Source organism: Bemisia tabaci, chromosome 2 (genome assembly GCF_918797505.1).
Source record: "Bemisia tabaci chromosome 2, PGI_BMITA_v3".
Lineage (NCBI taxonomy): Eukaryota > Metazoa > Arthropoda > Insecta > Hemiptera > Aleyrodidae > Bemisia > Bemisia tabaci.
In genome coordinates this window covers 47998620-48014600 of record NC_092794.1, presented here as the reverse complement: position 1 = coordinate 48014600, position 15981 = coordinate 47998620, and the positions used below count along the sequence as shown (strand labels likewise).

The 15981-nt window shown below is 38.2% G+C and overlaps 1 protein-coding gene across 1 annotated transcript; it reads left to right on the top strand.

Annotated features, from left to right (window-relative positions):
- Nucleotides 1–48: 48 nt before the first annotated feature.
- Nucleotides 49–12628, top strand: LOC109044168 (eukaryotic initiation factor 4A-III). Its single transcript, XM_019061731.2, has 10 exons — nucleotides 49–298; nucleotides 1586–1788; nucleotides 2198–2330; nucleotides 3036–3169; nucleotides 4049–4137; nucleotides 5658–5796; nucleotides 6848–6963; nucleotides 8207–8314; nucleotides 8975–9102; nucleotides 10972–12628. The coding sequence occupies exons 1-10, from the start codon at nucleotides 169–171 to the stop codon at nucleotides 10986–10988; spliced, it is 1197 nt and encodes a 398-aa protein (XP_018917276.1). The 5' UTR covers nucleotides 49–168; the 3' UTR covers nucleotides 10989–12628.
- Nucleotides 12629–15981: the final 3353 nt, after the last annotated feature.

Below are 15981 nucleotides of genomic sequence, written 5' to 3'. Positions count from 1 at the left end.
CTCGTCATCACCTATATGACCACCGTCCATTTCATAGCCGCGGCGTCTGCTACATTCTGTATTCTCTCTGTGAAACTGCAAGCGTGCTGTTGTACTTTAGCCGTGCCGTGTCTTGAGCTCAGAAGCTTGCTGTGAACTTCTTTAATTAATTTTCATTGCTATTGAAAAATGGCGAGAAAAGTGATACCAGAGGATCTTTCCCATGTGGAATTTGAAACCAGTGAAGATGTTGAAGTTATTTCAACTTTCGATTCCATGGGACTGAGGGAGGACCTGCTGAGAGGAATTTATGCTTATGGTGAGTGTGTATACACTTTTTGCATAGTATTTCTCTATTACCCCACCCTGAAATTAAACACTTTTGTGGGAGCTAAGATTTTTGCTACTTGTTACCAATAATTGATGTGCAAGTTAAGGTTTTATGATCAATAGAAGACCAGCGGAAAAAAGTGAGGTTAGAAATTTCGCAGCAATTTTGGTGCCAATCTTTAAAAGTCCTCTGCACAAGTTCTGGTCATCAAGCATCAAAATGCTAATGGAGTTATCATATCGAGCACTTTGATGGCTAAGTTTTTGTAGTGTTTATCTTCAAAAGTGGCAGTTTTGAGCATAGAGTATGTTGAGGCGTAATGTGATCGGGAGAGCTGGGACTCCTTTTAAGCATTTTCCAGGTCCCGAATTCCATGACTTTTGCGCGGTGCCGAGTCACTTTCCCGATACATAATCCATTGTGTGCCATACACAGGGACCTGGCCATCTGATGTAAACAAAGAGGATAGAAATTACTACGTATTCCACACCGCCATTTTGGCTCGAACATTTACTGAAAAAGTGACCGAAGATTGGCCCACACCAGACTCGGAACTGGTTGTCCAGGACATGGTCCCAGCTCTCCCATTCACATTATGACTCGGAACGACGGAAAGGACGATTTATGACGAGGAAAAATGAGGGGCTTGGAAAATAAGGCGCTTAAGTGCATCGAGAAATATAACTTTGGAGCTTCGAATTTACACAGATCCTTATGGCGAGCAAAAAGTTCAAACAAACTTTTTGATGCTTAAAATTTAGAATTTGGGATCAAAGAACTCCGCAACATCCTTACGGGAAATCCCCCCCCCCCCCCTGTCAAAGCTGATGAAACTTTGATATGTTGCTCAGCTAGTCATTCCAATTGAAAGCTTTCACAGGCCCAAAGAGATCCAGTGTGCAGTTTTTGAGATATTTGCTGCTATATGTGCATGAAGGGAGGTCCTGCCGGCCAGACTGTTGGGAGGTACTACTTGCACCCTTCCCCTCCAGTCCACTCGGGCCTCTCTCCGCTTCTCTGCCCGCGTTAGGGCAAAAGTTTAAAGCATTCATATGTGTCAACCTGCAAATTCTGGGGTAAATTCAAATGGAGTCTAACAACACTGACTGTTAGGCATTGGATAATTTAGTCTCCAAATGATTGCTAATCAATCTTTCAATTTAATTTATCAGCTTGCTGATTGCTGGTTAAGCACGTGTACCGTAGGTTTTCCTCTTCTTTCTCAATGACTCTTACTTACAGAATGAATTTTACCTAGATCATCTTCGGTTTCAGGATTCGAAAAACCCTCAGCCATTCAACAGCGTGCCATCAAGCCTATAGTCAAAGGTCGTGATGTAATTGCACAAGCCCAATCTGGTACTGGGAAAACAGCTACATTTTCCATTTCCATTTTGCAAGCTCTCGACACAACTCTCAGAGATACACAAGTCCTGTGTTTGTCACCTACCAGAGAACTTGCTGTCCAAATTCAAAAAGTAAGTTACCAAGAATGGTTTTTGCCAGAGCCGCTTTGAAATTTCAACCTGGTTAGAGCAGTTCTTGCCCTCACTTGGAGGAAGTTTTTATTTTTAATTCACAGCATGCAAGTCACTTATGCCGTTTTTAAAACAAGCGTGTCATCCCCTTTTTAAAACAAGTGTGTCACCCCCTTTTTGAAAGATAATCGCCAGTTTAGTCTGTTTTACACTATAAGCTCCAGCTCTGTCCATTTTGCAGTACCAATAGTACTCCCAGTAAGCAGTTGGTAATGAGACCGATTAAGGAGAGGTCTGGAAGAAAGGTCTATAAAACATGGGTGAGATTATTCCTCCAAACTGTCTAATCTGAACAAGTAGGTAACAATGGTCTCATGCTGATATTATTATCGTATCTGTTCTATTACAGGCACTTCTTGCTCTTGGAGACTACATGAATGTTCAAGTTCATGCTTGCATCGGAGGAACCAGTTTAGGAGAGGACTTGCGAAAATTGGACTATGGTCAACATGTCGTGTCTGGCACACCTGGTCGTGTGTTCGGTAATATCTTAATCTATTCTGTGATTATTACTGTGCCAAGAGTTGATCTGTTCAAGATACAAATCCGACGGTTGTAATCAGAATCAACTTGACTGCATTTTTCATTGCCTAGAGTTTTATTTTCTGTAACAAAGAATTGATACCTTACAATTGTCTGTAAAGTTCCCCTTTATCATGATGAGTATACGCATCACAAAATTTCAAGGCAGAATTTGGCTTACATGGAAACTGCACAAAGTGTCCACCTCAAATTTTGTTCATATTTTGCATAGAGGTTGATTCGGAAAACTTGAGGTAACTGTACTGTTTGTTGGTTGCCAATGACTGTCCTTTTTTAAGTATCAATTGTTTACCCTGAGCCTCTCATTAGCAAGCCAGTCATGCCATTTTCCTAAAAGCAAATCAATGCAAAAACAAATATACCCTGACAGCATCAAAAGTGTGACTAGTAGACCATTTCTAGCATTTTAAAACAATTTATTTACTCATTTTTACATTAAGCTTAGTTAGTTCTGAATAATTTCAAAAATTTTCATTCAAACTGTCATAAGAGTACAACATAGAATGACTCAAGATGCAATAATAAAGACTATGATGTTGATGGAACCAAGCAAAGATAAATTCATCATATAACCCTTGTATCAAAACTAGGTATCTGCTCCATGGCTATTGAACTCACCTACTGTTTTTTTTTTCTTTATCCAGATATGATTCGACGTAGAGTTTTACGAACTCGTTCAATAAAGATGCTTGTGTTAGACGAAGCTGATGAAATGCTGAACAAAGGATTCAAAGAACAAATATATGATGTGTACCGTTATTTACCTCCTGCCACCCAAGTGAGTAAATTACCATTAAGTGAAGCTTAAAATTCAAAATATCCAAACCAGGACTTATCATCTTTGTATCAAAAGAGAGCCAAGGTGACGAACACCACTAATCTTAAAATTTGGTGAATCATCTTTGCCACAATTCCACTTTAAACGTTGACATTCATGCAAGTACCAATTGAATCGTGACAATTCTATATTTCCAGTCTGGTGTTTTTTGGGTTGATAATATTTTTCGAAGTTAGATGCAATCATGAAAGTGGTGTTAAAACCCATCTTAGGTCAATTTGAACAGAACAACAATGCTATTGATAAAAAAACACAGCAAGATTGAAGCCAGAGGATTCTCAGGCGCAGACCTAAAAAGCACAGCTCTGAGCTGTAGTACTCTTTGGCATAGGGTCAAACTGGCTAACTGTGGTTTGAAATTGAAGTTGTTTTTAAATATGCGATGTCAACCTCAGATGCGTTGATATAATGATTCTAAAGCTGTCATTTAAAAAAATCATCAGTAAATTAGTATGTTGCTTTCCTAGACAGATTTAGCATATGAGCCAGAGAGCATTAGAATTCTTTTGATTTATTGCATTTTGCCTTATGATGACAAATTTTTACAATCAACCTCTTTCTGCAGCATGTCTCCTTGATTAGTTGAGCAATGTGGATCAAATCATATCGATTCAGCCCATGTGGCTGTGTTTGAAACCACAAGGCAATCATACAAGGATAGGAATAGAAAGTATTTGTTTACATTGACCTTAATTTTTATCTTAAGTTCATGATGCCCAAGAATGTTGTCCTTTGTCTTCATGAAATCTCATTCTCTCAGAACTGATTTCCCTAATCATCATTTCTGTCCTCAAAATGCATTACTTTTTTTTCTTACAGGTTGTTTTAATATCTGCTACTTTACCCCATGAAATTTTAGAAATGACCAGTAAATTTATGACTGACCCCATCCGAATTCTTGTAAAACGGTACGTATTTTCATATCATAGCTGATGTCTTGGCATTTTTAACCGTCCTACCGGTTCTTTCATCTTTGTTTGATATTTTGACTGTCTCACGGTGGATTCTCAGTACCTAATTATAGGTACTTATTGTTGGTCTGATGATGCTGGGAGCTTAAGAGATTGATAGGAAATCGACCCCCAAGGACTTTAAAGTTCTAATTTTCAGAGCCTTCTGCAGTTACACCAGGAATGAAAAGAGAACCTGGTTTTCTCCTCCATTTTAATACTGTCCTAACTTTGGTTTCTTTAGCATCCCATAAGCCTCCAACATCGTCAGATCTAAAGTAAACAAGGAAAAATTTGGCATATGCGATCTGAGACCAAACTGATAGCCAAGTGCAAAAAATGCACCAAATGTGCAATGTGGGGAAAATGCTCTATATCGCACCCGCCCGAGTGCATGAAAATGTGGGAAAGCGCCAAAAAATTTGCTAGGAGGAACAATTATTAGGGGTCCAAAATCGAAAATCCAAGGAAACAAGAAGAAAAGGGTCCTCTCTTTTGAAATCTGAAGAAAGTTTTTTGTGAAGCTGGTGAGAAAAATGTGGAAAGTCGAAGGGCGGGTGTGTGAGAACAAAGCACTTCGAAAGATTTTGCACCCTTGCAGATAACTCCTGGTGCTACCAGTTAGATCTTACCAACATTTAAAAGAAAATAGCGGCAAATTTCGACTGTCATTCAGTGCAGGAATTTCCTAAAATATCTATGATTTTATTGCCATACCAATAAATTTTCCCAATATTTTGATGATCCTTGCGGTTAGCTTGGATTTTGAATGGAAACGGATCAACAGTACATTATAATTGTGATAAAAGGATCGTCTGTGTTCCTGTACAGTTCCAAGAATCTAAGACCTATGCCTATGTAACAAAGTTTGCTGTGATTCATGGCTAAGAAATCTTCCAATCTCTACTCATAAACTATTCATCAAAAAAATTAGCTTGTAAATTTGCAATTCTGATGGATGATCAATTTACTGACTTCTCTCAGTTCTTCATCATCCCTCTCTCTCTATCATTTTCAGATGAGATTATTGTTTCCTTAGTGTATATTTTTACTTTCTGGCTACCCTTGGGTAGAGGAAGTATTGTCATCGCGCAAGGGGGGGGGGGGAGTTGAAATTTCATCATTTGTAGACATTTTAAGGTCCCAGGAGTCAAAATAACCATACTTGAAAAAATGTGTGTCTGTCTGTCTGGCGTCCCCCAAATCTGTCTACAGCGATATCTCAGAATTCATCTGTTGGATTTCATTCAAAATTTGCAGAGAAGACCATATCTACGGTCTCTTTATGCACATCAAACGATTTTGGGGTACGCTAAAATTTTGGGGGAGCTAGGGGCCAAGGTCCACTTTTTTTTAACCAGAGAGACTGTATGAAGCATTAAGCATTTCAGATCGTTCTTTCCCATAACTTATGTGTGACAGCATTTCTCTTCCTGTTCAGTTTTTGCACTAATCATTAACATCATCATTTTTTCTAGTGATGAGCTGACTCTCGAAGGTATCAAACAGTTCTTTGTCGCTGTTGAAAGAGAAGAATGGAAATTTGACACACTTTGCGATTTATATGATACTTTGACCATCACTCAGGCTGTCATTTTCTGCAATACAAAACGGAAGGTATTTTACTTTTGTGCTAAGTGTATTAACTGCTTTTTGACAGGTTTGATTGAATTTTAGCTTTAAGAGGTCACTGAAAGGAAGTGGACCTCTAGAGAGGGTGCAAATTGAAGCATTATGATGTATATTTTCTCATAAATATTTCAGAAAGAACCCAATGTGTGCAACAAAATTTTCTGAAAGGAACTCCTAACAAAGATTGTAGCTTTTTTCAGTGCATAAATTCAAAGTTCCTTCTCATAAAAAAAAACCATAATCTACTTGAGTTAAATCGCCTCCTTAAAGTCGCCGTAACAGTTCTGCGCTATTAACATATTTCAACCTCAATCTCAAAGGTTTGACTCACCTGATGCACAGTTTTTAGACTTCCAGCAACACATGGTGGGAAACACTGCGTGATTAGAAAGCCTGCTAAACTGGTTATAGTGCGTCATATGATGCACGCAGACTATATTTTCTTGTGAGTGGGGAATTCAAATTTTTTGTAACCAGTGCCAAATAAAACTGTTATTATCTTGGTTTGTTGTTAATTTTAGCAATTCAAAACAAACTATAAAAGTATGCAAATCCTATTCACATAAATCCCTTTAATTTAACTCCTTTTGCCAAGAACCTTGCGATCTTAGAACATTAATTCCGAATGTATTTTCTAGAAAATATTTTAAATCCAATGAAGGTAATTTTTTCAGTTCTAAACTTCCTTGCCCTTGTATCAGACTCTCTCTCTTCTCTCCATATCTCCATCATTGTGAGAAATACGTCACACAGCTCTAGATTCAGCCCTTTTGGCTATGTGCCTGATGAAATTTATGGATAGCCCCATTCTTGTTATGTACTCTTCGCATGAAAAAATTCCAAACTACGCCAATTTCCCAAGTCAATTATGAAGTAAGGAGTCAATGCTAGACCTTGGACAATTAGACATACCTTCATTTCGATTCTTGAGCAGTGTTAATGAGGAAGAACTTCTCTTTTTAATGTAGCTGGTGTTTACAATAGATTCACTCTGAAGCTTGAGGGAACTCACTTTTTTCTGTTTTTTGTTGAACAGGTTGACTGGCTCACTGAGAAAATGCGAGAAGCAAATTTCACAGTAAATTCAATGCACGGAGACATGCCTCAAAAAGAAAGAGATACAATCATGAAAGACTTTAGGGCTGGCCAAAGGTATGTAAGCATGATCCAAGTGTCTGAACCGTTAATTATGACAGTGTGTGACTCATAATTGACAATTATGACTTTCAGAGCTTTATTGAAAAGGAATGTAATTTTGCTACCCAAGAAAACCAAAAAATTGGGTCTTTTGAACAATTTTTCAGAGATTTGTCTCCCACATCTATGAGGGCTTCACGGACCAATGACAAATCTGTTAATTTATCACTGTTTTTTTTTTGTCTATTATTCATCAATGGGTCAGTTGCGCTGGTCACAGAATCGTGTTTTGATGCTTGATTCTTGTAGATTAGCTAAAAATAAGATCTGTCCAAACAGCAACTTCCTATGTTCAATATTACCAGAGATATTGCCCTTTGAAAAGTCGGGTTTTTTGAGTGATCCACTGCATCGGTGACTTCCTTGGTTTCTTCCTCTTTTGTACAATAAGTGATGCAGAGGGAGCAACGCAAAACTCAATGCTATTAAACATTTACAAACTCAAGAAACAGACGGATTCGTGCTTCAAGGATCTTCTTATCAGGAGATAACGCACTCAACGCGAAGAGGTTAGACGGTCAGTCAGCTCACCACCGTTTGTTTATGTTTTGTGCCTTTGAAGTTTCGCGTTGCACCCTCTGCATCATTGATCAAACAAAAGAGGAAGAAACCAAGGGTGTTACCACAGCGGTGGATGTCGTTAAAAACCCAACTTTTTAAAGCGCGATATCTCTGTTAATACTGAATGTCGGAAGTTGCTGTTTGGACAGATCTTATTATTTTTAGCTAATCTACAAAAATCAAGCATCAAAACATGATTCTGTGACCAACGCAACTGACCCATTCGTTTGCTTGTAGTCAAAGTATCACAAGCACCTTTTATGCTTCCATACTTCTCAAGCTTGGCTAATTTTTTATGAAAAAACCGATGAAAAGAATCACTGAAAGATTTTCCCCATTATTTCTTTTGTTATCGAAATCAATTCTAGAAATTTTCCTTGAAGGATGGTGCCAAAGTTTCAAAGAAAAAATTGAACCAATATTGAGATGTTAGGGTACAAGCATATGCATAACATTTAGGCGTAAATGGCGCTAAGGTGATGATTTGATGATAAGATTCTATGTGGACTAAAATAGCCTTCTCTCGTGGAGTAATTTATAACATACCATGTATTTCAGTCTAATCTGTTAACTTTGATTAGGAAATATTTTCCTTCCTTCATGTATGTTTAATTGCTTCTTTTGCTCTTTATTCCAGTCGAGTTCTGATCACAACTGATGTATGGGCCAGAGGTATTGACGTTCAACAAGTATCACTTGTCATAAACTATGATCTCCCAAACAATCGAGAATTATACATTCACAGGTATTCTTTTTATTTATTTTCAACTTAAATTGTGATGGTTTATTTTTATATAATTCTAATTTATCTAAGTCTATCAAGAAGGAACTGCATAAAGTTTGAAAAGAGGAAAAAAGATTTGAGATTTTTCATTCCCTCATGAATCTCGGTACAAAGGATCCTCTTTATCTGCGAACCCGCTAAACTGAATCTGGAACATCCTAGTTATGTGTAATATCTTGCCTCACTTTTTTGTGAAAGAGTGCACTGAAAAGTCATACAACATAGTGGATTGACCCTCAAATTTTTTTTCTTTTCACCCATCTCTCATGCCCCATAATGCCTAGGTATCCGTAAAGTTTTGGCTGACCCTAACATTTGCAGATGACAGAGATTCCGTGTAATGCCAGGTTCGTTCTTGGAATTTTAGTCACCCCACTTTTGCAGTGGCCAGTCTTGCCCCATTTTGGTGTGGTCCCTCTAAAATTTTGGGGTTTCCAAAAGTCGTTTCCTTTGACCTAGGAGCCCTCACAAAATGTCAAGTCTCCGTCACAGTCAACATGATTTTGAAAGTAGTCATTCCAACCAAACAAATATTTTGATATTATTTCGCCTGTTTTTTCAATTTATTCATCCTGTTTTCACCAAAAAACACTAATAATTCATCTTATTTCTCCTTTTCAGGATTGGTCGATCTGGTCGGTTCGGAAGGAAGGGTGTTGCCATTAATTTTGTGAAAAGTGATGACATTAGAATATTAAGAGATATTGAGCAGTATTATTCAACTCAAATTGATGAAATGCCAATGAATGGTGAGAAAATATTTATTTTATGCTTAACTGTAGACCAATTTGGATGTAACTTTGCCAAAGAGATCTTCTGGTGAAACAGATATTGATTTGATCAAATCAGAACAATGAAATACTTCTACTATCTCATCTCATTGCCATCAATTAAAATGAGCCGATACTCATAGCACAAAGGATACCTCTCGGTGAGGAAGGTCCATCATTAAAAAAAGTGAAGATACCTACTGATACAATTGTTGCTTCTGTGTTGAGAAAACTGCTTTTATCACCAACAGCCGAAACAAAATTCATTAGAACTAACCTTGTTATAAATCAAAGCAGCAAGTTATCAAAGCTTAGCCATCAGATTTTTTATAGTATTGTAAAGAGATTAGTGCAATGTGAGAACAAGTAGGCAAACTTATCTCCATCAAGCATAGATTTCTAGAAAATTTTAATTTGGACTTTAAAAAATTCATCTTGTTTTCCTAATCTGAGAGGTTATCTGTTAGTAAGGGTATCAGTTGCAAGAAATATTATACAACAATACTTGTTTCTAACTCAAGGAAGTATCTATCGGTAAATTTTTCCCACTGTTATTGGTCTTCACCAGAAAGTTTTTTCACCATTAAGTACATCATTTTGTGACGTGTCAGGAAACAAATATACAGAAAATATCCTTGGAAGGGGGGGGGGGGAGTGAGGAGGAGAGTTGCCTGCATTGTCAGCTTTTAGAATTCATGAGGTTTAATGATTAAAGGTTGCAGAAAATGGGGAAAATAATTGAAGTTCGCTTGTTGAAGTTACCAAGGGACCATTTGAAGAAATGAAGTGGTATTATTGGATGAGTCGAAATCACCAAAAACATTGAATCATGTAGACTGTGCATCCTGTGTTACGGGAGGCATGACAACGTTAAAAAATTTGCATGGCACACTGACCAATGAGTGCTAGCACCGACCTGGCATCAATGAGTTCATGTGTCCCATTTGCGCATATCTGCACATAGGCAGTAGAGGCCCCAATGAATTGTTGTCAGATTTTGAGACTTTTTTCTCGGTTGGTAATTAGTTTGGCAAAGTGAAACTTCGCAATTCGGTGGTAAAAGCATATGCTCTACAACTTTTGTCCTTTGGAATTTTGTCTGATAATGGATTCAGAACAAGTTATTCGCGAAAAATTGATCGCGCAGATGAATTCTCCATTGCTTCTCTGCAGTCTCTTCGAGCGCTTCGGACAGACAATCTCTCCCCCTTCCTGCCTGTCCATCATGGAGTTCCGAGAAACTTGTCACATTTCGCCTGGACAAAACCGAGCCGGATGCATTGTCTACATGATTCAATGTCTTTGAAAACTACTCATTCCCTTCACAGTATTTCAAAATTTCTGATCCTAATTTATTTTTTCGAAGAGACACAAGCCAATTTTCTAACTTGAAATCTACATTGAATATTCGGGTAACAGAAGAAAAATCAAGGAAGTTTTCAAGAAATTACGCTGACTAGTTTTGCAAAAAAAAAGTACACATAGTACTTACCCTAGGAAGTCTGCAACTTCGCAAACGGAGATATCTAGTTTTGCACTTAGGCTATCAATATGCCCTTCGCCTCTCTGTAATGCTAGCTTTCCTTGCCTTCAGGTAGTAACCGATTTTTGCCCTGCTCTTTGCTCCATTTCATTGCTCTGCAGTAGTTCAGTTACTACCAAGTAGCAGGAGGGCATTTGAAAGAAATTCTACCTCCAGCACAAAAGTGGAACAAACATTAGGAAACTTTACCTCTTGGTCCCTTGCTACCCAGCCAATCTCTCAGTCTGCACTGAATAGTAATATAATTATTCATTTTCGTTTTTCCTTGTTTTTCTTGTTTTAATCTCTTTCTTCTTTTCTTGCAGTTGCTGATTTGATTTAAGCCTCCAGGGAAAGAAAGCTGGTATTCAGAACTTGCCTGCAGCAATTCACTGTGGATGAAACCTTTTGTGTATCAATGCGTGAAATGCACTGTTTTTTTCTTCCTCATTTTCATAGTATTTTTATGTCAGTTAACATTATTTCATGCCCATCACTTCTGTTTTTTAATAATGATCGGCCAGATTTACTGGGATTTTTATCATCCAACTGTTAAAAATTTTGATGTTTCTCAATTTTATCTATTTTGGTTAACGTTCAGGTTTTCCACCAAAACCCGTTTTTCCCCAGAACTTTTATCACAGTAAAAAGTGCTATGAAATGTAAAAATTGTCTATAATACCACTCCCTTGTCGAGGGCATGAAATGTCTTTATCCATATTAAGTAATGTCTTGATAAAATCTATTAACATTTTTCAATATCCTATCCATTGACTATAACTTAAATTATCTCTGACTAGTCACATTTCATTATAATCAGGGATGGCGAAAGTCACGTTCGGTCTAAGTCTGTCATTGACAAACATGGAAGCAGCCCTTAAAAGATGGTGGCAGCCCATGCTCAGACGCAAACAAGTTCCCTAATCTATAAATCAAATCAGCTCATTGAGAGCTAAAAGAAGGGGAAGCCGGCAGCATGAGATTTATTCTCCATTCACTCAATGGAACTTTTCCAGCCTGCCCTCGGTAATTTGACTTGTGCACCCATTAAGTATGCAGGCAGTATTAATCAACAGTACCTTTTTTTTTTAAAAAAAAGAAAAGGAAAAAGAAAACAGTGAAGAAAGTACTGAAGTACTGGAAGATACAATAGGGGCAATCATTTACAATTAGTGTGTAGCCTACAGAAACATGTGAACAGTTACTGGCATGGTAATAGCATTGTGGCGGTTGCATCAGTGATTCCTCAGACTTTGAATCTCTGTTAATGGAGAAAAAGAGACGAGGGAATAGCGAGCAAAGAGTTTAACTTCTATGTGCTTCACCATTCCTATTCTAACATGCACGTATGCTAGGAAAGGAATTTTACATATTTCTTGACAGCAAGCCTGTGAACGCAGGAGTCGCATTAGAAACACTCATTTCCTAAATAACATGTTGGACCCAGACCCGATACAAAATTTCATATTTTTTTTAGCATTTATAAGACGTTTTAACGCTTTTTTATTTTAACACTTTCATTGAATTTTTATTTATTTCTTCTCATTTTTTTGGAGAGTGGACTGTTGGCAAATCTTCAGATTCTGAAAATCATTTTTTGAAAAAAAAAGTTCAATGTAAGTTTAATATGTTTTTGGTCAAGTCAAGATACGGTAATATATTCTGGCCGGACTCCTTACCCCTTCGAATTTAAGAGGTTTTTGGGGTTTCGTGCTGTTAATTTGTGCTTTTTTTGTTATTAGTCAATGATGAAGTAATAAATTGAAAACATATTATTTCTTCAGTTTCCATACATTTTTTTACACAATTATTATTAAATGAATTGGGGGAAATTATCTTTTCATTTCATGAATGCAACCTTACTCATTGTCTCAAGTTTATAATGGTTTCAGTCCTCCTTAGTTGTCAAAATTGCCAACCAAGCTGTAAATATTAATCTTTTTTTTTTTTTTGTGTTAAAATAAAGTGCTCAGTCCATCTCAACCGTTGTTTAGATTTTTTGAGCAAGATATTCTTTAAAAATTCTATGAGATGGCTCTCCAGTGATTGATGCTGCCTTTATAATTCTCCTAAGAGGGGAGCAGGAAGTGTTGAGATTCAAAATGAGTTGCGATTTGGGCCTCAAAGTTTCCTCATTTTTATAAAATTTCCTGACTCCCCAAAAAGGTCAAAAGTACGAGTTGAGCCAAAAAAATTAAAAACTATAGTGTCTTACTGTTAACCCTCTATTTTTGCTGCAGAGAGAAAATAACCTGAAAAAGGGGGAAAACGACTAAAATTATTAAAAACTATTAAAACTCACTTGCACATAAAATAAATAAAATCAGACCGGTGTCGAAGGCTTTCCTTCATCTTCAGCGAACACCGACATTCGTTTCTTTACAAGAGTGGTGGTGCAAATACATGACAGCAAGACCATTTAATTGCTTCTTAACCAGAGCCATCTTAGGCACAGCGGTAAACAGGGAACAAGTCTCAACTGATCTTGTACGCTGTTTTGTTGCCTATCTCTCTCGCACGTATTGATCATAGATTATTTGAGTCACCGAGCATTTTTAGACAATTTTCAGGCAATTTTCAATCAAACGCTGTGGGCGCCCAAATTATCCGAGCTTCAAAACGTGAACATTTTCTGGATAGAGAGATTCCTTTCGTTTGATGTGCCTCATAACCACTTTTGACCCTTAACTGCTGAAGTCACCCTACTCCCCCTAAAAACTGTTGGGGCTTCAAAGAGCCGTGAGTCATGTGCTTCAAATAAGAAGTTTCTCTGACTCGGGTATATTATACACGAAAAAGCAGTACGTCTTAATATGTTTTAAGCCAAGTATATCAACCTTTCTCTGGAACCCCACTCAAATTTCGCAACTTCGTCAAGAATCATGGGAGCACATTGTGGTCCCCCAAGATGATGAGTTTTTGGGGGTAGTGTCCAGTACCGCCCCCAAAGCTCCCAAGGGGCCATTTTGGGGGAATGAAGATATTTTCATTTGATTACTTTGGGTTGATTCAGCCTAAAAAGTTGTGACCTATACCTCCATCTTGTCAAGCCGTTCTTGAGATACGGACAGTGGACGGGTGGTCTGGATAACCCTGTATTTATAAAATGATTAGATCGCAGTGCAGGAGGCATCATACTTCGAGGTACCCTTAGATACCTACAGAAAGATACAAGTCTATGATCGCTTGTAATGGGTCACTAAACCATGAACGAATTTTGACTTGCGAATATAGTTTTCTGAAGGAAAATGACGCGTAGAACACGATACGCTCATTAAAAACGGGAACAAGTAACTCAATAACCGAGAAATGCGTAGTTCAAATCGCTCCACTTATACGCAAATTTATAGTGCCCCGGTTTCGCGCTGCGCCGAATGATGTCATCCGGCACCAATCAGAAGCGGGCAAGGGTTTCCACGACTTCCGTCAAATGTCTATCTACTCTTCGTATATGAAAACAATACTAAAGTCGAAATTATATGTTTTGAATTCAAGACTTGAATCAACAATTCCACATTGAAACACGTTTTATTTAAACATTCATCAGAGGAAAATGAGAGAAGATTGCGATATGACTACTGCGGTGCGTCAACACCGTCAGTTTCCCGCCATTCGGGTGCGTTTGAAATGTCTTGCAGTTTTTAGATTTTTCAAAAGCGGGTTTCTCCGCGATTTCGGCTCCATAAAAATGCGGAAAAATCACCACGTTATCTACTCACATTGTATTTTCAGAATATTCAATAAAATAAACAAGGTTTAGTGACCCATTGATGTATGGTCAATTGGTAATGAATATTCTCTCACAATGATTTTCTCAATTTCCGTTTTAAAGCTCCCAGGACCATTTACCAGTACGACTGCTCATCTGGAACATGATGATAGAAGAATGTAAAATATTGAAATATACGTGGTTTAGATGTCCAGGAAGAGAAAATCCACGCTGGAAATTCCGACCAAACCACCCCCCCCCTCCCCCCCATTAGAGAAGGCAGCTAAAATTGCCGCCGCTGGGATGAACAAATCATTATTACGAGACAACGCAAAGTGAGGTATTGCCTCTTGTGTTTTTTTGGTCGCAAAATCCAAATTGTAAGTCAGCAACCGACATTTCGTGCAAAGAACGTTCCAAACCCAAGGTGATAGCTGAAAATCAGGTTCAGACAACACACGCTCTCTGGTCTGGATTTCTAAGGGTAGCGGGTCAGGTGTCGCGCGAACCAGGAATGAGGTATTCCGTGTACAGGTCCCCATTTTCAAATAGTGACTACTTCATGCAAAAGAAGCCAATCAGCAATTTAAGTTTTTGTTGCTCGTTCGTTTGAATGGGGCCATTCTCTAGAATGTTCTCTCAGAGACATCAACATCCTTTTCTTCTTATTGTCCGCAGTTAGGTACTTCGTTTTACGCAGGATTCAATCAACGTGAAGTCCGCTTTAAAAAGGGAACTGAGAGCTACAAACTCAGTATACAACACAAAGGAAAGTCTTGTTTGGGGAGAGGGGGAGGGGAGGGGTTGATGGTGTGTTTTTTGTTCTGTTGAGATATTGATGAGAAATAGAAAATAATGCAAAAATATTTTACCTATGTAGATAAGCTTGCTTAAGAAGGTTTCCATGCAATTCGCATGATCTTCTCTATCATTATTCTGCCTTCCTTGGGCGCCATGCGCCAAATGCGTCTAAAAATTGGGGGGGGGGGGGGGGGCTGGCCCACCGTGGCACCTAAAAAATTTGACAGATTGAACTCTCAGTTGGGAAGCAGCGGTAGCGATGAAGCGCTCTCTATACGCACCCATCACAGCGCAGCCTGAGAGCTTTTCATTCGCTATGGCCCGTATGCAAAAAATTAATTTGGCTCCTAAAAATTGGGCTATTCGACCAAGGTGGCTCCAAAAATTTTCGGGGGAAGGCAGAACACCGTTCTCAATATTAGTTAATCTTAGGCCCTGAATTGCATAAACACGTTGGAAACATGGTCGTACGAAGGAGAGGAGGGGGGGGGGGGCCTCCCCCAGAATTGAAAAAGGCATCAGCTCCCCCTCTCCCCAGGAACTCTGGGTGATGGGAAAAACCCCTTCGTCGAGGATGATTACCTCTTTTAATTTTGAGTCTTGAATGAAAACACGGAGTTCATTCAATTAGTATCTTCTAAACTTTACATTCAACGAAGCCTTGAAATGCGTCCAAATAAAGTGTAAATTTCAACAAACCGAATCTTTTGAATGCAACAATTCGAAAGTACCTATTTTGTGCTGAAAGTAAAAAAAAATCGCAATTTTTCTGTAGAAATTGATAGAAAACCTGCGTCACCGAAGCCTCAAAATAGATTCAAAATTT